This window comes from Chelonia mydas, chromosome 6 (assembly GCF_015237465.2).
Source record: "Chelonia mydas isolate rCheMyd1 chromosome 6, rCheMyd1.pri.v2, whole genome shotgun sequence".
NCBI classification, from domain to species: Eukaryota; Metazoa; Chordata; order Testudines; family Cheloniidae; genus Chelonia; species Chelonia mydas.
Window position 1 is genome coordinate 26,638,935 of NC_051246.2, and position 26,578 is coordinate 26,665,512.

The 26,578-nt window shown below is 47.2% G+C and overlaps 1 protein-coding gene across 1 annotated transcript in view; it reads left to right on the forward strand.

Moving 5' to 3' along the window:
• LOC119566493 (mucin-2-like) overlaps nt 1-26,578 on the forward strand; it is a 63,769-nt gene that overhangs the window by 35,825 nt on the left and 1,366 nt on the right. Inside the window, exons 30-53 of the mRNA XM_043548500.1 lie at nt 1,809-2,208; nt 2,580-2,666; nt 3,291-3,614; nt 3,877-6,434; nt 7,083-7,379; nt 7,515-8,259; nt 8,338-12,296; nt 13,120-13,260; nt 13,315-13,364; nt 14,109-14,277; nt 14,832-15,079; nt 15,457-15,640; nt 16,069-16,273; nt 16,757-16,935; nt 17,372-17,441; nt 18,116-18,216; nt 19,045-19,076; nt 21,064-21,241; nt 22,507-22,611; nt 22,880-22,923; nt 24,137-24,235; nt 24,724-24,852; nt 25,301-25,352; nt 26,001-26,112. Of these exons, the coding sequence (XP_043404435.1) occupies nt 1,809-2,208; nt 2,580-2,666; nt 3,291-3,614; nt 3,877-6,434; nt 7,083-7,379; nt 7,515-8,259; nt 8,338-12,296; nt 13,120-13,260; nt 13,315-13,364; nt 14,109-14,277; nt 14,832-15,079; nt 15,457-15,640; nt 16,069-16,273; nt 16,757-16,935; nt 17,372-17,441; nt 18,116-18,216; nt 19,045-19,076; nt 21,064-21,241; nt 22,507-22,611; nt 22,880-22,923; nt 24,137-24,235; nt 24,724-24,852; nt 25,301-25,352; nt 26,001-26,112 (10,468 nt within the window). The remainder of the gene's footprint in view (nt 1-1,808; nt 2,209-2,579; nt 2,667-3,290; nt 3,615-3,876; nt 6,435-7,082; nt 7,380-7,514; nt 8,260-8,337; nt 12,297-13,119; nt 13,261-13,314; nt 13,365-14,108; nt 14,278-14,831; nt 15,080-15,456; nt 15,641-16,068; nt 16,274-16,756; nt 16,936-17,371; nt 17,442-18,115; nt 18,217-19,044; nt 19,077-21,063; nt 21,242-22,506; nt 22,612-22,879; nt 22,924-24,136; nt 24,236-24,723; nt 24,853-25,300; nt 25,353-26,000; nt 26,113-26,578) is intronic.

Genomic DNA, 26,578 nt, shown 5'->3' on the forward strand with positions numbered 1-26,578 from the left:
GCAGCTCCCCCCTCCCCCCCTTGAGGATTCTCTGCCCAGCTGGTGCGGAGAGATACAGCAGCAGCTTCTACAAATTCTCTCCCTTAGTCCCCACTGTTACCCTGGGTAACACCACCACCAGGTGCTCCCAGAGGAACGATAGTGTGGATAGTTCATCTTTATGCCATGAGCATGAAGTAGAGCAGCTTTAAGGGCAGCTCCCAGAGAGCTCTAGACTGGGGGGGCGGGGCAGGGGAGGGCATCTTTACTACTTCTCCCTATATATATGGTGGACAACAAATAACAATTTTAAAATAAACTAAGCACATTAGTGCAATCTCAAAGCTAAAAAATCCAGTTTAAGGGAACTTTCAAGGTATTTCAGAATGTCCTTTGACACTCTTCCTGATTGCTAAAGATTTTTGTAAGCAAGCTAGTGCTTTCTTCCAAAAAGCTCATTTACTCCTGCTTGATCCTGCAGTTAATGCATCATGCTGAACATGCAAAAATGACAAATATATCCATAGCATCGTAGAGTAATATCATGAATACAACATGATGAATTCAATGTTGGATCAAGCAGAAGCAACCATTCTGTGGAGAAGATGGTGTTTATTCAACACAAATGTCTCAATAATACCAAGATGCTATAGAAACCTATGTTAAAATAAAGAGAAAAGTTCTAAATGTGACCATCCTGATTGCCATTGACTTTTTCCTTGCATAGTCACTGTGAAGTGTGTGTACCATTCTGATTGTCTAGAAATCAATTGTAAATTATTACAAAAGAGATAATACAGTGGAAAATCAGGCCCTCTTTTCTTTATTTAAGCTCAGTACCAATGTGGACACAAGAACAAATGGATATAAACTGGCCACCAGGAAGTTTAGACTTCAAATTAGACGAAGGTTTCTAACCATCAGAGGAGTGAAGTTTTGGAATAGCCTTCCAAGGGAAGCCGTGGGGGCAAAAGATCTATCTGGCTTTAAGATTAAACTCGATAAGTTTATGGAGGAGATGGGATGATGGGATAACACGATTCTGGGAATTAATTAATCTTTAAATATTCATGGTAAATAGGCCTAATGGCCTGTGATGGGATGTTAGATGGGGTGGGATCTGAGTTACCCAGAAAAAATTTTCTGTAGTATCTGGCTGGTGAATCTTACCCATATGCTCAGGGTTTAGCTGATCGCGATATTTGGGGTCGGGAAGGAAATTTTCCTCCAAGGCAGATTGGAAGAGGCCCTGGAGGTTTTTCGCCTTCCTCTGTAGCATGGGGCACGGGTCACTTGCTGGAGGATTCTCTGTTCCTTGAAGTCTTTAAACCACGATTTGAGGACTTCAATAGCTCAGACATAGGTGAGAGGTTTTTCGCAGGAGTGGGTGGGTGAGATTCTGTGGCCTGCGTTGTGCAGTAGGTAAGACTAGATGATCATAATGGTCCCTTCTGACCTTAGTATCTATGAATCTATGAATGTAGTAGAAAAGAGCCTCTTAAAAATTCATAGACTCCTTTATATATTGAGACGTGATACACAAGAGATAACTCTGAATATTTTTAACTGCAAAAGCAGAAAGAAACAGACTATAAGTCAGGTGAAGTTTTGATACTACACAGGTGATCAAAATTGCTCTTCCAAAACACTTTGCTGGAGGACAGAGTCCAAGATAATAAAGGTCCCCCTTGTGGCCTTAAATGAAATTCTTTGAAAGATTAATACCCTAATCTTTCCAAACACAGTAGGAATAATAAGACATTAGACACTAATTATTAACAAGAATATTGAATCTCAGGACAAGAAACTATTTTTTTTTTCTATCACAGGAACAACAACTACACCATCAGTTACAACAGTGTGTGTTCACAAAGTGTGCGATTGGTCAGAATGGTATGATAGCAGCAATCCAGCACAAAGCTCCAACAATGGAGATTTGGAAACATTTGAAAATATAAGAGCTAAAGGACATAGTGTTTGCAAAACTCCAAGCGCTGTGGAATGCAGAGCACAACAATACCCGGGCACACCACTAAAAAACCTGAACCAAAATGTGACATGTAGCAAAGACATAGGACTCATATGTAATAACGAGGATCAGATTTCAACAATCTGCTACAACTATGAGATCAAAATATTATGTTGTACTTATGTACCATGTGAGTCTACACCATCTACGCCATCAGGAACAGCTAGTGCACACCCAACAGTAACAGCTACCTCACTTGAGTCAAAAACGGTTTCATATCCAACTACTTCAATAAGTTCAGAAGTGCCGACTCCATTCCCACTTCCCACCACGCTTCTACCCCCACTTTCCACTACCGTATCAGTCACCTCCACTGCTTCTCCTCCGACTCCAGGCACAGCAACAGGCTCAACCGGTACACCACCACGGCCAACAGGCACAATCCCACCTGCGACAGGCACGCGTCCACAACCGTCATCGGGTTCCACCCATCCTCCTCCCGGACGAACCACCACTGAAGGCACCACACTCCTCTCCACACGGCCAACATCACAGGGAAGCACCACCTCGCTTCTACCCCCACTTTCCACTACCGTATCAGTCACCTCCACTGCTTCTCCTCCAACTCCAGGCACAGCAACAAGCTCAACCGGTACACCACCACTGCCAACAACCAGAATGCCACCTGCGACAGGCACGCGTCCACAACCTTCACCGGGTTCCACCCTTCCTCCTCCTGGACGAACCACCACTGAAGGCACCACACTCCTCTCTACACGGCCAACATCAGAGGGAAGCACCACCACGCTTCTACCCCCACTTTCCACTACCATATCAGTCACCTCCACTGCTTCTCCTCCAACTCCAGGCACAGCAACAGGCTCAACCGGTACACCACCACGGCCAACAGGCACAATCCCACCTGCGACAGCCACACGTCCACAACCTTCACTGGGTTCCACTCTTCCTCCTCCCGGACAAACCACCACTGAGGGCACCACACTCCTCTCTACACGGCCAACATCACAGGGAAGCACCACCACGCTTCTACCCCCACTTTCCACTACCGTATCAGTCACCTCCACTGCTTCTCCTCCAACTCCAGGCACAGCAACAGGCTCAACCGGTGCACCACCACTGCCAACAACCAGAATCCCACCTGCGACAGGCACGCGTCCACAACCTTCACCGGGTTCCACCCTTTCTCCTCCTGGACGAACCACCACTGAAGGCACCATACTCCTCTCTACACAGCCAACATCACAGGGAAGCACCACCACGCTTCTACCCCCAGTTTCCACTACCATATCAGTCACCTCCACTGCTTCTCCTCCAACTCCAGGCACAGCAACAGGCTCAACCGGTACACCACCACGGCCAACAGGCACAATCCCACCTGCGACAGGCACACGTCCACAACCTTCACCGGGTTCCACCCTTCCTCCTCCCGGACGAACCACCACCGAAGGCACCACACTCCTCTCTACACGGCCAACATCACAGAGAAGCACCACAACGCTTCTACCCCCACTTTCCACTACCGTATCAGTCACGTCCACTGCTTCTCCTCCAACTCCAGGCACAGCAACGGGCTCAACCGGTACACCACCACGGCCAACAGGCACAATCCCACCTGCGACAGGCACACGTCCACAACCTTCACCGGGTTCCACCCTTCCTCCTCCCGGACGAACCACCACTGAAGGCACCACACTCCTCTCTACACGGCCAACATCACAGGGAAGGACCACCACGCTTCTACCCCCACTTTCCACTACCGTATCAGTCACCTCCACTGCTTCTCCTCCAACTCTAGGCACAGCAACGGGCTCAACCGGTACACCACCACGGCCAACAGGCACAATCCCACCTCTGACAGGCACACGTCCACAACCTTCACCGGGTTCCACCCTTTCTCCTCCCGGAAGAACCACCACTGAAGGCACCACACTCATATCTACACGGCCAACATCACAGGGAAGCACCACCACGCTTCTACCCCCACTTTCCACTACCATATCAGTCCCCTCCACTGCTACTCCTCCAACTCCAGGCACAGCAACAGTCTCAACCGGTACACCACCACTGCCAACAGGCACAATCCCACCTGCGACAGGCGCGCATCTACAACCTTCACCGGGTTCCACTCTTCCTCCTCCCGGACGAACCACCACTGAAGGCACCACACTCCTCTCTACACAGCCAACATCACAGGGAAGCGCCACCACGCTTCTACCCCCACTTTCCACTACCGTGTCAGTCACCTCCACTGCTTCTCCTCCAACTCCAGGCACAGCAACAGGCTCAACCGGTACACCACCACGGCCAACAGGCACATTCCCACCTGCGACAGGCACACGTCCACAACCTTCACCGGGTTCCACCCTTCCTCCTCCCGGACGAACCACCACTGAAGGCACCACACTCCTCTCTACACGGCCAACATCACAGAGAAGCACCACCACGCTTCTACCCCCACTTTCCACTACGGTATCAGTCACCTCCACTCCTTCTCCTCCAACTCCAGGCACAGCAACAGGCTCAACCGGTACACCACCACGGCCAACAGGCACAATCACACCTGCGACAGCCACACGTCCACAACCTTCACTGGGTTCCACTCTTCCTCCTCCCGGACAAACCACCACTGAGGGCACCACACTCCTCTCTACACGGCCAACATCACAGGGAAGCACCACCACGCTTCTACCCCCACTTTCCACTACCGTATCAGTCACCTCCACTGCTTCTCCTCCAACTCCAGGCACAGCAACAGGCTCAACCGGTGCACCACCACTGCCAACAACCAGAATCCCACCTGCGACAGGCACGCGTCCACAACCTTCACCGGGTTCCACCCTTTCTCCTCCTGGACGAACCACCACTGAAGGCACCATACTCCTCTCTACACAGCCAACATCACAGGGAAGCACCACCACGCTTCTACCCCCAGTTTCCACTACCATATCAGTCACCTCCACTGCTTCTCCTCCAACTCCAGGCACAGCAACAGGCTCAACCGGTACACCACCACGGCCAACAGGCACAATCCCACCTGCGACAGGCACACGTCCACAACCTTCACCGGGTTCCACCCTTCCTCCTCCCGGACGAACCACCACCGAAGGCACCACACTCCTCTCTACACGGCCAACATCACAGAGAAGCACCACAACGCTTCTACCCCCACTTTCCACTACCGTATCAGTCACGTCCACTGCTTCTCCTCCAACTCCAGGCACAGCAACAGGCTCAACCGGTACACCACCACGGCCAACAGGCACAATCCCACCTCTGACAGGCACACGTCCACAACCTTCACCGGGTTCCACCCTTCCTCCTCCCGGACGAACCACCACTGAAGGCACCACACTCCTCTCTACACGGCGAACATCACAGGGAAGCACCACCACGCTTCCACCCCCACTTTCCACTACCGTATCAGTCACCTCCACTGCTTCTCCTCCAACTCCAGGCACAGCAACAGGCTCAACCGGTACACCACCACGGCCAACAGGCACAATCCCACCTGCGACAGGCACACGTCCACAACCTTCACCGGGTTCCACTATTCCTCCTCCCGGACGAACCACCACTGAAGGCACCACACTCCTCTCCACACGGCCAACATCACAGGGAAGCACCACCACGCTTCTACCCCCACTTTCCACTACCGTGTCAGTCACCTCCACTGCTTCTCCTCCAACTCCAGGCACAGCAACAGGCTCAACCGGTGCACCACCACTGCCAACAACCAGAATCCCACCTGCGACAGGCACGCGTCCACAACCTTCACCGGGTTCCACCCTTTCTCCTCCCGGACGAACCACCACTGAAGGCACCACACTCCTCTCTACACAGCCAACATCACAGGGAAGCACCACCACGCTTCTACCCCCACTTTCCACTACCGTATCAGTCACCTCCACTGCTTCTCCTCCAACTCCAGGCACAGCAACGGTCTCAACCGGTACACCACCACGGCCAACAGGCACAATCCCACCTGCGACAAGCACACGTCCACAACCTTCACCGGGTTCCACCCTTCCTCCTCCCGGACGTACAACCACTGAAGGCACCACACTCCTCTCTACACGGCCAACATCACAGAGAAGCACCACAACGCTTCTACCCCCACTTTCCACTACCGTATCAGTCACCTCCACTGCTTCTCCTCCAACTCCAGGCACAGCAACAGGCTCAACGGGTACACCACCACGGCCAACAGGCACAATCCCACCTGCGACAGGCACACGTCCACAACCTTCACCGGGTTCCACTCTTCCTCCTCCCAGACGAACCACCACCGAAGGCACCACACTCCTCTCTACACGGCCAACATCACAGGGAAGCACCACCACGCTTCTACCCCCACTTTCCACTACCGTATCAGTCACCTCCACTGCTTCTCCTCCAACTCCAGGCACAGCAACGGGCTCAACCGGTACACCACCACTGCCAACAACCAGAATCCCACCTCTGACAGGCACACGTCCACAACCTTCACCGGGTTCCACCCTTCCTCCTCCCGGACGAACCACCACTGAAGGCACCACACTCCTCTCTACACGGCCAACATCACAGGGAAGCACCACCACGCTTCTACCCCCACTTTCCACTACCGTATCAGTCACCTCCACTGCTTCTCCTCCAACTCCAGGCACAGCAACAGGCTCAACCGGTACACCACGACGGCCAACAGGCACAATCCCACCTGCGACAGGCACACGTCCACAACCTTCACCGGGTTCCACCCTTCCTCCTCCCGGACGAACCACCACTGAAGGCACCACACTCCTCTCTACACGGCCAACATCACAGAGAAGCACCACCACGCTTCTACCCCCACTTTCCACTACCGTATCAGTCACCTCCACTGCTTCTCCTCCAACTCCAGGCACAGCAACAGGCTCAACCGGTACACCACCACGGCCAACAGGCACAATCCCACCTCCGACAGGCACACGTCCACAACCTTCACCGGGTTCCACTCTTCCTCCTCCCAGACGAACCACCACCGAAGGCATCACACTCCTCTCTACACGGCCAACATCACAGGGAAGCACCACCACGCTTCTACCCCCACTTTCCACTACCGTATCAGTCACCTCCACTGCTTCTCCTCCAACTCCAGGCACAGCAACGGGCTCAACCGGTACACCACCACTGCCAACAACCAGAATCCCACCTGCGACAGGCACGCGTCCACAACCTTCACCGCGTTCCACCCTTTCTCCTCCCGGACGAACCACCACTGAAGGCACCACACTCCTCTCTACACAGCCAACATCACAGGGAAGCACCTCCACTGCTTCTCCTCCAACTCCAGGCACAGCAACAGGCTCAACCGGTACACCACCACGGCCAACAGGCACAATCCCACCTCCGACAGGCACACGTCCACAACCTTCACCGGGTTCCACTCTTCCTCCTCCCAGACGAACCACCACTGAAGGCACCACACTCCTCTCTACAGGGCCAACATCACAGGGAAGCACCACCACGCTTCTACCCCCACTTTCCACTACCGTATCAGTCACCTCCACTGCTTCTCCTCCAACTCCAGGCACAGCAACGGTCTCAACCGGTACACCACCACGGCCAACAGGCACAATCCCACCTCTGACAGGCACACGTCCACAACCTTCACCGGGTTCCACCCTTCCTCCTCCCGGACGAACCACCACTGAGGGCACCACACTCCTCTCTACACGGCCAACATCACAGGGAAGCACCACCACGCTTCTACCCCCACTTTCCACTACCATATCAGTCACCTCCACTGCTTCTCCTCCAACTCCAGGCACAGCAACGGGCTCAACCGGTACACCACCACGGCCAACAGGCACAATCCCACCTGCGACAGGCACACGTCCACAACCTTCACCGGGTTCCACCCTTCCTCCTCCCGGAAGAACCACCACTGAAGGCACCACACTCCTCTCTACACGGCCAACATCACAGGGAAGCACCACCACGCTTCTACCCCCACTTTCCACTACCGTGTCAGTCACCTCCACTGCTTCTCCTCCAACTCCAGGCACAGCAACAGGCTCAACCGGTGCACCACCACTGCCAACAACCAGAATCCCACCTGCGACAGGCACGCGTCCACAACCTTCACCGGGTTCCACCCTTTCTCCTCCCGGACGAACCACCACTGAAGGCACCACACTCCTCTCTACACGGCCAACATCACAGGGAAGCACCACCACGCTTCTACCCCCACTTTCCACTACCATATCAGTCACCTCCACTGCTTCTTCTCCAACTCCAGGCACAGCAACGGGCTCAACCGGTACACCACCACGGCCAACAGGCACAATCCCACCTCCGACAGGCACACGTCCACAACCTTCACCGGGTTCCACCCTTCCTCCTCCCGGAAGAACCACCACTGAAGGCACCACACTCCTCTCTACACGGCCAACATCACAGGGAAGCACCACCACGCTTCTACCCCCACTTTCCACTACCGTATCAGTCACCTCCACTGCTTCTCCTCCAACTCCAGGCACAGCAACGGGCTCAACCGGTACACCACCACGGCCAACAGGCACAATCCCACCTCTGACAGGCACACGTCCACAACCTTCACCGGGTTCCACCCTTCCTCCTCCCGGACGAACCACCACTGAAGGCACCACACTCCTCTCTACACGGCCAACATCACAGGGAAGCACCACCACGCTTCTACCCCCACTTTCCACTACCGTATCAGTCACCTCCACTGCTTCTCCTCCAGCTCCAGGCACAGCAACAGGCTCAACCGGTACACCACCACGGCCAACAGGCACAATCCCACCTGCGACAAGCACACGTCCACAACCTTCACCGGGTTCCACCCTTCCTCCTCCCGGACGTACCACCACTGAAGGCACCACACTCCTCTCTACACGGCCAACATCACAGAGAAGCACCACCACGCTTCTACCCCCACTTTCCACTACCGTATCAGTCACCTCCACTGCTTCTCCTCCAACTCCAGGCACAGCAACAGGCTCAACCGGTACACCACCACGGCCAACAGGCACAATCCCACCTCCGACAGGCACACGTCCACAACCTTCACCGGGTTCCACCCTTCCTCCTCCCGGACGAACCACCACTGAAGGCACCACACTCCTCTCTACACGGCCAACATCACAGGGAAGCACCACCACGCTTCCACCCCCACTTTCCACTACCGTTTCAGTCACCTCCACTGCTTCTCCTCCAACTCCAGGCACAGCAACAGGATCAACCGGTGCACCACCACTGCCAACAACCAGAATCCCACCTGCGACAGGCACGCATCCACAACCTTCACCGGGTTCCACCCTTTCTCCTCCCGGACGAACCACCACTGAAGGCACCACACTCCTCTCTACACAGCCAACATCACAGGGAAGCACCACCACGCTTCTACCCCCACTTTCCACTACCGTATCAGTCACCTCCACTGCTTCTCCTCCAACTCCAGGCACAGCAACAGGCTCAACCGGTACACCACCACGGCCAACAGGCACAATCCCACCTCCGACAGGCACACGTCCACAACCTTCACCGGGTTCCACTCTTCCTCCTTCCAGACGAACCACCACCGAAGGCACCACACTCCTCTCTACACGGCCAACATCACAGGGAAGCACCACCACGCTTCTACCCCCACTTTCCACTACCGTATCAGTCACGTCCACTGCTTCTCCTCCAACTCCAGGCACAGCAACGGGCTCAACCGGTACACCACCACTGCCAACAACCAGAATCCCACCTGCGACAGGCACGCGTCCACAACCTTCACCGGGTTCCACCCTTCCTCCTCCCGGACGAACCACCACTGAAGGCACCACACTCCTCTCTACACGGCCAACATCACAGAGAAGCACCACCATGCTTCTACCCCCACTTTCCACTACCGTATCAGTCACCTCCACTGCTTCTCCTCCAACTCCAGGCACAGCAACAGGCTCAACCGGTACACCACCACGGCCAACAGGCACAATCCCACCTCCGACAGGCACACGTCCACAACCTTCACCGGGTTCCACTCTTCCTCCTCCCAGACGAACCACCACCGAAGGCACCACGCTCCTCTCTACACGGCCAACATCACAGGGAAGCACCACCACGCTTCTACCCCCACTTTCCACTACCGTATCAGTCACCTCCACTGCTTCTCCTCCAACTCCAGGCACAGCAACGGGCTCAACCGGTACACCACCACTGCCAACAACCAGAATCCCACCTGCGACAGGCACGCGTCCACAACCTTCACCGGGTTCCACCCTTTCTCCTCCCGGACGAACCACCACTGAAGGCACCACACTCCTCTCTACACAGCCAACATCACAGGGAAGCACCACCACGCTTCTACCCCCACTTTCCACTACCGTATCAGTCACCTCCACTGCTTCTCCTCCAACTCCAGGCACAGCAACAGGCTCAACCGGTACACCACCACGGCCAACAGGCACAATCCCACCTCCGACAGGCACACGTCCACAACCTTCACCGGGTTCCACTCTTCCTCCTCCCAGACGAACCACCACTGAAGGCACCACACTCCTCTCTACACGGCCAACATCACAGGGAAGCACCACCACGCTTCTACCCCCACTTTCCACTACCGTATCAGTCACCTCCACTGCTTCTCCTCCAACTCCAGGCACAGCAACGGTCTCAACCGGTACACCACCACGGCCAACAGGCACAATCCCACCTCTGACAGGCACACGTCCACAACCTTCACCGGGTTCCACCCTTCCTCCTCCCGGACGAACCACCACTGAAGGCACCACACTCCTCTCTACACGGCCAACATCACAGGGAAGCACCACCACGCTTCTACCCCCACTTTCCACTACCGTGTCAGTCACCTCCACTGCTTCTCCTCCAACTCCAGGCACAGCAACAGGCTCAACCGGTGCACCACCACTGCCAACAACCAGAATCCCACCTGCGACAGGCACGCGTCCACAACCTTCACCGGGTTCCACCCTTTCTCCTCCCGGACGAACCACCACTGAAGGCACCACACTCCTCTCTACACGGCCAACATCACAGGGAAGCACCACCACGCTTCTACCCCCACTTTCCACTACCATATCAGTCACCTCCACTGCTTCTTCTCCAACTCCAGGCACAGCAACGGGCTCAACCGGTACACCACCACGGCCAAAAACCAGAATCCCACCTGCAACAGGCACGCGTCCACAACCTTCACCGGGTTCCACCCTTCCTCCTCCCGGACGAACCACCACTGAAGGCACCACACTCCTCTCTACACGGCGAACATCACAGGGAAGCACCACCACGCTTCTACCCCCACTTTCCACTACCGTATCCGTCACCTCCACTGCTTCTCCTCCAGCTCCAGGCACAGCAACAGGCTCAACCGGTACACCACCACGGCCAACAGGCACAATCCCACCTGCGACAGGCACACATCCACAACCTTCACCGGGTTCCACCCTTCCTCCTCCCGGACGAACCACCACTGAGGGCACCACACTCCTCTCTACACGGCCAACATCACAGGGAAGCACCACCACGCTTCTACCCCCACTTTCCACTACCGTGTCAGTCACCTCCACTGCTTCTCCTCCAACTCCAGGCACAGCAACAGGCTCAACCGGTACACCACCACGGCCAACAGGCACAATCCCACCTGCGACAGGCACACGTCCACAACCTTCACCGGGTTCCACCCTTTCTCCTCCCGGACGAACCACCACTGAAGGCACCACACTCCTCTCTACACAGCCAACATCACAGGGAAGCACCACCACGCTTCTACCCCCACTTTCCACTACCGTATCAGTCACCTCCACTGCTTCTCCTCCAACTCCAGGCACAGCAACAGGCTCAACCGGTGCACCACCACTGCCAACAAGCACAATCCCACCTGCGACAGGCACGCGTCCACAACCTTCACCGGGTTCCACCCTTTCTCCTCCCGGACGAACCACCACTGAAGGCACCACACTCCTCTCTACACAGCCAACATCACAGGGAAGCACCACCACGCTTCTACCCCCACTTTCCACTACCGTATCAGTCACCTCCACTGCTTCTCCTCCAACTCCAGGCACAGCAACAGGCTCAACCGGTACACCACCACGGCCAACAGGCACAATCCCACCTCCGACAGGCACACGTCCACAACCTTCACCGGGTTCCACTCTTCCTCCTCCCGGACGAACCACCACTGAAGGCACCACACTCCTCTCTACACGGCCAACATCACAGGGAAGCACCACCATGCTTCTACCCCCACTTTCCACTACCGTATCAGTCACCTCCACTGCTTCTCCTCCAACTCCAGGCTCAGCAACGGGCTCAACCGGTACACCACCACGGCCAACAGGCACAATCCCACCTCTGACAGGCACACGTCCACAACCTTCACCGGGTTCCACCCTTCCTCCTCCCAGACGAACCACCACTGAAGGCACCACACTCCTCTCTACACGGCCAACATCACAGGGAAGCACCACCACGCTTCTACCCCCACTTTCCACTACCGTATCAGTCACCCCCACTGCTTCTCCTCCAACTCCAGGCACAGCAACGGGCTCAACCGGTACACCACCACTGCCAACAGGCACAATCGCACCTGCGACAGGCACACGTGGAGAAATGACAACAGGTTCAGCCTCCACGGGTAGCGGATCCACCGTCACAGGGAGCACTATGCGTCTTTCCACACTCCCAGCACAGCCAACATCACAGGGAAGCACCACCACAGTTTTATCTTCAGTTTCCACGACTCTTGCCATCTCCCCAACTTTCAGCATTATAACCCCTGCAACATCTGCTATTTCACGGCTTACTTCTTCAGTGTCTGCAACAACAGAAGGCCCCAGTACAGCCTCCACATCAAGTGAAAAAATTACATCTTTCACTTCAAGCAGAGTCACACCATGTTTATGCAATGTGTCTGGTGATTTCTTTTCTCCTGGTGAGTTTATTGTTTCATGCTTTTAATAACTGAGATACAATGTTAGCATTCACCTTTTCTAAATTATAATTTACTATACAGTGTGTCTTGAAAGTGAGAATTTTTTCTGAATATAAAAATATGATGAAGACATATAAATTAAAACATTTTAATATTTTTGTTTGATTTTTTTGTTGAACATTTTGCTCATTCCTTTTATTTCATTTGTGTTATTAATTTTGTTTCATAGGTGAAGTTATATACAACAGAACAGATAGCACTAGTTGTAGTTTTTATGCACTTTGCAGTAAAAGATGCGAAATTGAACGATTCCAGGGGCCATGTCCTACAACAACTCCTGTTTCATTAATCTCATCATCTACAATACCAAGTTTATCAACCACAACGACTATATCTTCTTCAGTGCCCGCAACTCCAGAAACAGCTAAACCTACTCCAGTAGTAGGTTGCCCTGATGCTGACCCACCACGAAAGGTAATCCAATTATCTATTTTCTTTTTCTACATCACCACCATTCCCAAAATTGACCCAAATTCTGCCATCAGATTGACCCACATCCAACTTTCATTAATTTTACTAGGAGTTGCTCATGTATATGTCTGGGCAGGATTTGGCTATTTGAAAATAATCTGATATAATGTAATTTTTTGTGAACTTGTGCTGTCAACTTTTCCTGTTTGCAAATTGTCCACAGACTGACTTGCAATTTTTACAAATTTGTTCTATATTCAGAATTTCTCAATATTTTATGCAAATCAATTCCATCCTAAAGATTGTTTACAAAGTATTCTTTGTAAGCATTCCTTGTGTATTTGATATACAAACTGTATGATTGATCACTGAAGTCATATAACATAGTTGTCATTCCCTAACTGGATGACCTAACTTTTATACTGCTACCCTATTCACCCAAAGTGTGTTTGTTTTTTGGGTGAAGCAAAATTCTATTATGGAAGTCAAGAAAATGTCCATGAATAACTTTTTCTCAGTATTCATTCTGCTCTAAACCCAGACGTGTCAGGGCAGTCACTCATAGTCAGCTTCTTCTTCAGATACGTGACCAACTTTCTTTGAATTCCATTCTTGCTAGTCCCCATAGTAAATCTTACTTGAAACAACCTGAAACCCAAAGATTGATTATTATATTATTGTAAGATAGAAATCTAAATTCTGCCTCAACCCAAACCATCTGTACAAGAATTTCCTTGTCTCTTCTAGAGGAATGAATCCTGGATGTTAAACAACTGCACTACGGCAACTTGTGAGGGAGACAACAGAATTGTTCTAGTGCTTCCTCCAGCTGTAGAGACGATTACTTGTGCAAGTGGACTCCCACCAATAAAAGTCTATGATGAGGATGGCTGCAACTACCACTATGAGTGTGACTGTAAGGGAACCAAGAAACAAGCAAAGCACTAATGATGCACAATATACTTTAATATTCCAGAAAAAGAGGTTTTCAGAATGTCTTGATTCATGTAGTGTTGTACTATTGTGGGCTTTACTCACCAAATTATAGTTTACAAATGTATAATATTGTTATGATGAGTCAATGCTTTAGGCACTCTATTTTTCTCAGAAGATAGGAACATGCTAAAATAGTTGAATTACAAGAGTATATCATTAAATTATAGATTTTTCTATCTAGCTTGGTATTTATTATACATCCATTGTAGTAGCATCTGACTCTAAGTAAGAGTTTAATAAGCCAGATCATCAGCTAAACTAAAGCTAGATATATAGACAGAAAAACAGATATGGATACTTAACGCCAGCTAAATTCTGCTTCTAGAATCTTTATTTTTCCAGATGCCATACAAGGGAGAAAGCTTGTAGTTTAAATATGATATATCATCTTCAGTTTCAGTACCAGCAACCAATCTTTCTTTGACTGGTAGCTTAAGGAAATTTGCTATTTTTCTTTTCTTTTCTTCCTGATAGGTGTTTGCAGCGGCTGGAGCAATTCTCACTACTTGACTTTTGATGGCACTCACTACACATTCCATGACAACTGCACATATGTGCTGATGAAACAGATTGTGCCCAAATACAATTTCAGCATCCTTGTTGACAATGACTTCTGTGATGTGGCTGATGGATTCTCCTGCCCCAGATCTATCATTGTGAATTACAACTCCATGGAAATAGTGCTGAGCAGTAAGATATACCAGGGGAAGAGAAATAACAAGGTAAACCTTAATGGATTTTCACATTTTATAAATTGCTTCAATAAAAACATTTTAATAATAAGAGAAGGCATTTTTTAATAACACCTTATAAAACCAGCTGAAGATTATAAACACAACGTTAGATATGTGGTAATTATATTTAATTCCATAAGAACTCCATAGTGTGGGTGTATGTGTGTGTGTGATTATTTTGTAATCTCTCTCTCTTATGCCTCTTTTTTTCATGAGGAACATAATGGGGATCTTCAGATCTACAGAGAGGAACTCTGCTCTTTCTTAACTCCTAACACTGCCATCATGTGTTCAAAGACTTGTCTCCCTGCCTAAGACATAAACTAAACCTGTGCTTTCGCTGCTTTTATTTTGTTGGTTTTTAGATTCTTGTCAACAAGGAGCCAATCAATGGAGGCTTCAGCAGAGATGGCATTTCAGTTGCCAATGGTGGAACAGACATGGTTGTTGAAATCCCGGACATCAAGTCTTACATCTCCTTCAGTGGACTCACCTTCACAGTGAAAATGCCATTCAGGATGTTTAGAAACAACACTGAAGGCCAGTGTGGTAAGCAGCGTGGTTTAATCCCCTCTTTTCCATCAGGCAATTCTCAGGAGACTGTTTTCCTTATTTATGCTATGGTAAGGTGCACTTTAGCTGATCATTTAAGTTTCTAGGTGCTACAGCACATTAAATAAAATAACTCAATGGGATTATGGCGTATATCACTTTTTCACTATTTCCAGTCTCAGCATCACCTCAAAATGCAATTTACATTAACAAGAATATTTCTAATTTCAGTCTTTCATAAAGTATTAGGACCAAGGAAGATTAACGGTATTGTGGTAACCTGAAAATCAGGTAAAACCAGCCCCTGAGTGTGATTGTTACAGTCAGAGTGGACATTCCCTCTTGTACTTACCATGCCATGCTGAGTTTCTCTATTGCCAGTGCTTCCATACCTTTCAGACGCGGTTCCATCTGTTTTCTTCTAGGCACGTGTTCAAATGACAAGGTGGACGAATGCCGCATGCCAAGTGGAGAAGTAGTTTCCTCTTGTTCAGAGATGGCTGCCACCTGGCAGGTTCAGGATGAAAATAAGCCCAGTTGTGAAGGGCCCCCAACACCACCTGTCACGCCAACAACTCCACCTGTGCCCTGCAATTCTACTTCTCCTCTTTGTGAGCTGATTTTGAGCGAGTAAGTTAAATTCAGGCTTAGGGTACATTTGAATCTTGTGTACTGAAAAGCAAAAAAAGTGTCTTGGAAGCCTTAATAATGGTCTTTGAAGGGGCCTTTAGTCACAAAAATATACACTGCATTATTGATTGTAATAATAGCAAAGTAGTCTCGATTTGTTTTTTAAGAATACAGAATAGCTGTGTAGTTTGTTGTTGCTGTTACCAAAGCTCCTTCTCTGGGCATCACTTTAGTCTCTTTTAGAGTTATGCTATCTAGAAACCCAGTCTGCCCTTGAAGAATTCTCATTAAATATAAACTGTGTCCCACCAAGTGCTATTATTATATTATCAATAAAACACTCACCTGGGACCAATATCGTATTTTAACCCTAAAAGGCCATCTAGGCAGTTCATTACCCTTTAATTATTTCATTCTGACAAGTCTAGATTTTTATAGTGATTGTGCACCGCAGCTCAAATTTCTCTTCCATTGTATTTAAAGTCTCTTTGCAGAGTGTCATAAGATTCTGACTCCCAGCACATTCTACGAGAGTTGCATCTTTGATTCATGCCATGTTACCAAAAAAGCTATACCCTGCTTCCATTTGGAAACGTATGCCTCCCTCTGCTCTGCTAAAGGTGCCTGCGCCGACTGGAGAAGCAAGACCCAAGGACAATGCCGTAAGCAGCATTAAGAAATGCTTTGCCTTGGATCTATGACGTGCTTATTACAAATTTATTCTGAAAATGTAAACTTCTTCCATTATTTTGCGGGTGGAGGAATAGATACGTATATCTAAACTTTAATTTCATTCATGTGGAGATGGGTGAACTAGTTCCGATAAAACATAAACAACCCTGAACCTTTGCTATTATCTCAAATTCAACCAAAGCCACATCTTTTGTGAGGTTCAAAATCATTCAGTAGCCATTGCAATATTTTAGATATTTGTGCTTTTGTATTTCCTGATCCAAAGAGTTTATGAAGTGAGAGCACCAATAGTTGTTACCCCTCCACGTACATAAAATTAAAAGCAATTGGAAAGCATCATCTCTGCTTCTTTACCTTCATACAATGTTTCATTTTCATATTAATTTTATTTTTGCTCCCACACAGCATACAACTGTCCTCAAGGCAAGGTGTATGATGCGTGTGGCCCTCTTAACCCTGTCACCTGTAATTCCGGGTAAGGCTAAACGAAATAATTAGCTTTACATTAGTTTAATGTCACTGTGTACAACTGTGTCTGTGTTTGGACGGGAGACCTCTTCGTAAATACCAACTGCTTGAGGACAGGGTGGCATTGATGATTGAGTAAATCCTCTGAGTGGTGACAGGGGACAATGTGTTGTTACTAGAGATGTCATCTTTTATTTGTGGCATTAAAACTGAAGTCCTGACTCCTCTGATTATTAAAAATCCCATGGCACTTTTCACATGAGTAGGAAGGCCAGCATTTAGGGCCTCGCCAATTTCCTCTTTGACTAATTACATTGTGCTACCTAAATTCCCTCTGCAATTTCAAATGGATGCTGTATTTTCACTTCCTGCTATTTCTTGAAAGTACAGCATTGCTGTGAGCTGTTAGGTAGATGTAGTGCTCCACTTCAGAGTTGGCTATATTTCAGAAAAATGATTCACATACATAGATCATTTCTGAATGTTTACAAAGTGTTTTGTCATATTTGGGGATAAGGATTACCATACTGTATAAATGTACATTTTTATATACAGGAAACCTTACTTGATTGTTTAGAGAAATTCTTCTTTATGCCTCAATTATGTTAGTGCTGTAAAAAGTTATTGATCAGATAATGCTGGGAAAATGTACTTTAATAGCCATTCCTTTCTTCCTTGTAGAACTGTTAACCACATAAGTGAATATGTTGCTGAAGGATGCTTCTGCCCCAGGGGTTCGATTCTCTTCAATTCATACACTGACGTCTGTGTGTCAGAATGCGGTAAGTTGGGGGGAACGGGAAGGAGAAGGGGTTGGAGGGGGGTGTAAATAATGTGAATGTTAGTGTTGAGGAAAGAAAGAGATGGACAGGACAACCTAGTTCTAGGTGTAGCATGAAAAGATGCTATGGAAGCTTCTATCACAAAGCGCTGCTCATGGACTCAGTTTTACCAATTGCCATTCTGCTTCTTGAATATCGAAATTCTACTAGCTGAACCGGTCTGACTGGTGGTTTTGTAATTTTGACAAATTCACACAATTGACTAAAACTACTGACCGTGTTTCACTTACAATATATCACATGTAAAGCCTGATCCCTCATAGTTTAAGATTAGCATATTAAACTCATTACTTTAGCCTCCTCCCCATTTTATATTACATGCCTAGAATCTGGTGAACCGGCATAATATTTACACTGCCAGTGGAAAGTCCCTTAGTCTGTTTTCAGACTCAGCCTAATAGCAGATTTTAGTGTTGCACCATCATCATCATGAGTAAATACACCAGCCACTTAACATGTGAATGCTGAGTGCCAGAACTGACTGCCCTTGAGAACGGCTAGTTATTTCCATTTCCCTTTTTTAGAAAGTGACCGGTAAGTGACATTAGCATCTGTGTCTACTTGTTGAAAAAATGGGTCTGAGCTGACTCATGAGACAAGAAGAAGGTTTAAAAGTAAATCCTTTGTGGATAAAGTGTGTAGCGATAATAATATCTGAAAAGTGCCTTGACGAACCCTTAATTAAAAGGGTAAGTGAGATTCATTTGTATAGCACATGGATCATCAGAATGGCATCCATGTCAATCTTTATCCTTTCATTCCCCTCAGTTTGCGTGGGACCAGATGGAATGCCCAAACTGGTGAGTATTTCAATCAGCACTTTCTCCAAGGCATCTTTCCCAGAAAGGTCTCCCAAATACAGCTGCTTCCAGGCTTTCAGCATATCACTGCATTTTCCCACCTCTTAGTTCTCCTTTTGTTATGAAATGTGCAAGGTTGTGGCAGGTTAAATTCTTAGCAGAAATAAAATGGAAGGAGATGATGGTAAGGACTTGATTACAGCCAATGCCTTTCGTATTCTGTGGTCAACTGCACCCCATTGGTTTTTTTTTTAAATCACATTTTAAACCCCCGAAATGCCCCCAAAAGAATGAATATGAATTGTGTGTAACAGCTTCAAATTGCACGATGGTGGGTCTGTATTGCTTCAGATAAATTCCTAGTACCTCGGTTCCAGTGATGTACTGTTCCATTGCCAAGTATTGGACATGATATTTATTTATGGGTCTCTTGGGAAATTGAAAGCAGTCTGTTGTTAGGGGGCTTATTCCTTCACCCACTCACTTCCCTGGTCCTTCTCGCATGAACAGAGAGCAACAATACCCGAAGTCCAAAGGTGCAAACAATTCGATGTTTGTTGGGGTGAACTTCCAGCAAGCATGATTCCAGTTTCCTTCCTTAGTGTCCCCCTTCCCAGCTCTGACACCACAGAGCCTTACACCTGTGGCCCTGTTCCCATTCCTGCCCTTAGCCAAACATGATTCCAATTTCCCCACCCCCATTCCGCTGTTCCCATTTCCCCCTTTAGCAAAACATGATTGCAATTTCCTTACCCCCATTCCCTGTTCCCATCTCCCCCTTTAGCAAAACATGAATCCAATTTCCCCACCCCATTCCCTGTTCCCATTTCTCCCCTTAGCAAAACATGATTCCAATTTCCCCACCCCATTCCCTGTTCCCATTTCCCCCCTTAGCAAAACATGATTCCAATTTCCCCACCCCATTCCCTGTTCCCATTTCCCCCCTTAGCAAAACATGATTCCAATTTCCCCACCCCCATTCCCTGTTCCCATCTCCCCCTTTAGCAAAACATGATTCCAATTTCCCCACCCCATTCCCTGTTCCCATCTCCCCCTTTAGCAAAACATGATTCCAATTTCCCCACCCCATTCCCTGTTCCCATTTCCCCCCCCCCCCCACACACACTTCCTGATTGACTGCAGACTATATAGTAAAACTTGAGTTCTGCTTAGCTATACCTTAACCAATCATTTTCCTGAAATTTAACTAACCAATCCTAACATATTGTAACATGATTATTTAACCAGTTATGTCCCACCACCTTAATTAGCTTACACCCAGCAAAATTAATTATACAGCAGACAGAAACAATCACAGAACCAGACAGAGATTATACAGACAAACAATAGCAAAGTGGGAACTATAATGATAAAACAATACAGAAGTGAGGATTTCACATCCCAGCTATTGATAAGTGAGTTCTTGCCAGACAAGATGCTATCAAACTAAGTTTCCTTTTACATTTTCAAGGCACTTCCCTTTCTCTGGAGGCAATAGGACAGGAGTGTATTCCTAACAGCCCAATAGCACCTTATTTCAATGTGACAAGTTTGGAATGTGAGGATGTGACCGTTCGCTTCCCAGCTTATGGCTGCCTCTGCTGCTTAGCCAAAGATCTTAACCTAAGCACAGGGCCTCAGACTGTCACAGTAAAAGAAGGACCTTACACCGGCAGACAGTGATTTTGATTTTTTTCTTTTATACCTCTATAACTAGCCAAGTGATAAGAATACACCTAAATTCTTAGAGTATAGGCCTTTACAGACAGGCCTGAATATCTATATCCTAACACATGTCTGAAGATTTTCAACCTGCTCTTTGAGCCAGATTCAAACCCATTGAAATCAATGGGCTTGAGATCAGGTCCCATGAACAGTCTAAATTACTATCCACTTTGAGTCCTTCATCCAAGTGGACCCTGAAAAAATACCTATGATCAAGAGCACCAGAGAACAGTTAAGATAAAATATTTTTATATTTTTACAGCCTGGAGACATTTGGAAGAGTAACTGCCAGGAGTGTGTCTGTGACCCATTCTCTGTTACTGTACAATGTAAGTCACTTACATGTCAAACACCCGAGACACGCGTGTGTGAGAAAGAAGGATTCGTATCTGTCCCAGTGTTGACACCAGAAGACCCATGCTGTCCTGAAACTGAATGCAGTAAGTACCGGCTACTATCTTTTATAGCCAGCTCATAAAAATATACTGGGCCAAATATTGTCCTTGGTTACACCTGCACATCTCTCACTAGCTAATCTAATCTAGTTAAGGTTTTCATGTAGCAACTGTCACTGTAATATCTAAGGCTCTTAAAATTAAGCGTTATTCCTTGATTGATTCAAAACTGTACCTCGGTACCAAAAGTTGATTTCTGAGTTACAGTTAGAGGTACATTTTTAGTTGGTAAAAAAAATCTTTTTGGTGTGTGTATGTTGCAGAAGAGGGCAAGAAGAGAGGTAAAAAGTTTTTCTGAGTCTTAAAGTAGCTGATAAATTAGCTCCTTATTTGTGGGTTATACAGTGTTTATACACAGATTTTATGTTGCAGAATGGCAATATTAACTTAAGTAGAGCTAAACAGATGATCAAACACTAAAGCACAAGCCAGTAGCTGTATGTGATATAGTTCTAGCTGTTTAGAGATTTTTTTTTTTTTATTACTGATATAACGAAATCAAAAGGGAGAATGTGCCCACAGTTTATTAGCCTGGAACTAAACAAATGAGCAACTGAGGGCTAAGCTTGAAGTGGTCCTGTGAAAAACGTGAATGGGATGTGAGAGGCTACCAAATGATTTGATTATGATGGTGTGGCATATTTATTTCCTTTGAGGATCAGTCTTCCATCCAGGCCACATCCAGACAGGTTGCGGAAGACTCAATAGTGGAACAGAGGTGTCTTTTGAATGTATCACGCTGCTGTGGTTATAGAGTAAGATGAATTGCTTTAACTTGAGGAGGAGCTTGATAGCAGTAGGGAAAGAGAGGGCTTTCTCAGGCTTCCATTCTAGTTCTAGGCAATTTATCCTCTTACATCTTCTCTCCCCCTTCAGGGATACATCCCTCCAACTTCTTCAAGCTTCAGCCATATGCTAGATTGTAACTCGAGCTTTATGCACATCAAGGTTTTAAAAGAAGTTATCAATAATCTGTCTGTGCCAGAAGCTGGGAATGGGTGACAGGTGATGGCTCACTTGATGATTACCTGTTCTGTTCATTCCCTCTGGGGCACCTGGCATTGGTCACCGTCGGAAGACAGGACACTGGGCTAGATGGACCTTTGGTCTGACCCAGTATGGCCGTTCTTATGTTCTCTGCCCTTCTTTGTGTTAGGCTCTCCACGTGTTCATGGAGCCGAAGCACCAATTACTTCTAAGCAGGAAAACAAAGACTCATTGCTCACTTTCTCTTCTGTCTTATTCCACAGGATGCAATACAAGCGCCTGTTCCCGGGCCAAGACAACTTGTGAGCCAGGGTATCGGCTCATCACAATCCTTTCAGAAGGAGACTGCTGTGTCAATCATACATGTGGTAAGTTACTGTGCTCCTTCTGACCTCTGGGTTATAAAAGGCTCTAGTTTCAATTTCAAAGGAGATATGGAGTTAAGAAAAAAATGTATGAGAAATGAAGAAAGTAAGTTCAGTGTACATTAAATAATAATAATTAAAAAAACCCACTTACCCTCACTGAACTATATCCAGGGGGGAAACTGAACTTTTTTGTGCATTTAGACTCTGGCCGTTTTAAATATTTTTTTTTTCATTTCATTTTTTTAAAATAATTGATTCTTTTTTTCAGAACCAATACCAGATGTCTGTGTGCTTAATGGAACTATTTACCAGGTAAGAACAGTAGTAGTACACCAAACATACTAACATATACTGATATTTCAGTAGCTCTCTGATATAAACCCTGATACAGAGCATCTCACTAGGAGTTTCCATGAGGGAGTGCTTTATCTCCTGCATATTAAAGAACTTTTGTACCATGTTTGCTCCTTGGTCACCAACCCAGATCTGAAACAGATTTTTAACAAGGAGCAAAAGTAAAAACTTAACTGGTTTTATTGAGAGGGGTGAATCAGTTCTTTATCCGTTCCAGATGTGGGCGATATAACTTTCTGATGGAGCAGAATTTTGAAAGTCTTTTTTGTCGGGCAAAAGAACTGAAGTCCCTCAAAAAATAAATCTAGAACTTTGGCCTAGACCTCCAAGTTGAGACCTTAACTTCTTAGTCAAGGTTTTCTCCTTAAGATCACAGTTGCCATCTTGGAATGTGATGTTGGGTCAAATTTTCAAAAGAGGCCTGAAGTCCATGTGTAAAGAATGTGTACATATTTATGCTCATGCAATTGGATACACCAATGGGTAGATGTTTTAATATCCATTTGCAAGAGATGACTGCTTCACCAGTTCTGAAAACAATTCATAATGGAAAGCTTCTTTTGCGATAAGTGGTGTATTGATGAGTTTGCAAAATATGGAGGCAGCTCAAAGCAGTCTTACCTAGTACCCAAACTCAGCATGTTGCTTTGATCTTTCCTGGTACATTCTTGCCATCTCTTTACTATCCTAAGTATTTTGAATAATTTCAATTAGCTTGTTCCTATACTTGCTTTCTGCTCTGGCCCCACATTTTCCTGTATTATGTGCTTCACAATTGCTTTATGCTGTCCACTGCGTAACTCAATTTCACTTGTGTATCAGCATCTTTTATGTTCACATAATTGCTTTAAATTATCTCCATATGGTATGAGGTAATATACAGTAGATTTCCTTTAAATAATGAGATTTGCTGAGATGGAATGTTCTCTCTTTGGCTTCTCCCAGCCTGGAATGTCTGTTCCAATGGACTCTTGTAAGACATGTATCTGCAGTTCTGAAGCAGATCCAGCCTCCAACAGAAACCTTCTGCATTGTGTGCCAGTCCAGTGTGACACCACTTGCCCCCTGGTGAGCTCCATTTTTATTTCACCTCCCCGTTAGTTTCTAAACTGGCGAAAATGGAAATCTCCCTTATTGACTCAATGTATTTTCTCTCCCACTTCTTGAACAGGGTTATGAATACACAATGAAAGATGGAGAGTGCTGCGGAAAGTGTGTCCAGGTGGCTTGCACAATCAAGCTGACTAACAACACTGTCCAGGTGCTCAAGGTAACTATTTCCGTTGATTCTCATTACACTTTGTTTTAGCCCACGATAGGGGATAAGTGTTGACAAAAGCAAGAGACAGCTCTCTACCAACTTATGTCCGTTCTTAGTTACAACAGGGTATTTTCTACATTTATTCTAGCTGGACACATTTGGATAACTAAATCACACATTTAGATGCTCAAATGGACTGGGGAGGGGGGGCAAAAATATCCATTTTAGGCATCTAACTACAGACCTGAGAGTGCAGGTCTAGGATTTAGGCTCCCCATCTAGGCAGTGAAGTTTGAAAATTTGGCTCCCCACGTTTAGTGTTTCAGAGGAAGTTAAGAGGGTACAGATGAGTTCCTTCTAGGTGAGAGCATGAAATTGCTCATCAGAAAATCCTACGCCAGTCTTTGTCAGAGTAATCACACTGCGCATATCATAATTACATCATTGATCACATCAGAAAAGCAATAATGCTAAATTTGTTTTATTCCTAATGCCAGCCGGGTGATATCTGGAAGCCTGAAGATAATCCATGCAGGTATTACAAATGTGAAGAAGCTGAAGATCAGCTTATTTCAGTCACTGTTCTGAGAACATGTCCTGCCTTTGACCCAGAGGACTGCAAGCCTGTAAGTTTCAATCAGTCCTTTATTGTTTGCTATTTGTTGAATGCTACTACACAGAACAAGGGGCAAAGGATACAAGACAAGACAACATAGAACCAGTATCTCTAGTTATTAACAGCTCCCACTGTGTAAACAGCCATTTATCAGGAATGGTTTGAGAGTGAACTCAATCTTGTCACAGTGTCAGTTGTAACGGACAATCCCCCCAGAACAGCCCTGTTCTCCCACTTAATAGTCTGCTACCTCTTATTTTTGGATATGTGGATTCAAGAACTATATGGAACCAAGCTGGCAAGATAGCCTTCAGGGTCCACCAGCCATGGTTTCACTCAATATCCACTGCACAGCCCACCTCCCGTTAATGGTAAAAATGCTAGCCAGTGCTAGAAAGCTCGTGCCTTGTCATTCATACACTAATTCTGATTGCTCTCTCTTTGTTCCTGCACTGAAGGACGAAGTACACCTGACTCCTGATGGCTGCTGCAAAACTTGTACCGCTACGTGTAAGTAAAGCTATTTTCTGATGTTCTGCCGCCAATAGGTTAGGTATGATTAGAGTATTTCTAACTATTTTTGTGTGGGATAGGGAAGTAGAAGTTTCCTCCAGGATCTCCACACAGGTTTTCTTTAGTTCTCATTGTCAAAGGCTCCACGTTACACTGACTCATCCTTCGAAAGAAAAAGAGAAAACATGATTGCTTGACAGTATCAAGATACTCCCCATCCCATCCAAGATCTGTTTATACTGCCTCAGCAGTGCTCTCTGCTACCAATGGCCTAAGGTTGAAAGATTAAGACTGGGACTTAAACTTAAATCCCCAACTAAAGTACTTGTGTGTTTCCTAGCTACGGCATGATATGCATGAATCCTGCATAATCAAACATTTCATAGAATCATAGAATATCAGGGTTGGAAGGGACCTCAGGAGGTCATCTAGTCCAACTCCCTGCTCACAGCAGGACCAATCTCCAATTTTTGCCCCAGATCCCTAAATGGCCCCCTCAAGGATTGAACTCACAACCCTGGGATTAGCAGGCCAATGATCAAACCACTGAGCTATCCCTCCCCTCAGAACAGCTTTAAGCATTCGCTTAGCTGTGAATATGAAGAGACGTGAACCATTTCTATTTATTTTTTCCTCTTTCTTAAGCAACAAACTGCAAGGTTTACAAGAACTCAACCGTGATCCGCCACAATGAATGTGAATCTTCTGAGCCTGTTGAACTGACGTACTGCGAAGGTGTTTGTGCCAGCTCCTCAATGTAAGTGGCAACAAATACATTATATCCTCTCTTTGTATCTATTTCTCTTTGTGGCCTCTTTTCATCCAACTGTTCAAGTGGGATTGAGCATGGAATCACCTATGCACTTTCAATTAATTTAATATACACTTGAATAGCAAGTGTTTCCATTGAGTGTGATGGCTTGTATATCTGAAGTGTGTTTCAATATTCGGGGGAGCGGGAGAGTGCTTACACTATACCACAGCCGTTATCTCCCATCACTTTGCCTGACAGACAATATAACATGACGTTCCCAATGTTAAACAGCCAGACTCACAGACGTAAAAACCTTGTTCAAGTCACAAAGCAGAGTATTGAGTATCTGACAGCAAAGCACCCGTTGGAACCACAGTGAGGAAGATGCTCATTGTGGTTCTGATTTGCCTCCGACTTACATTCATTGCCATCAGTAGAGTCACACCTGATATATCACAGTGGCTAAAGA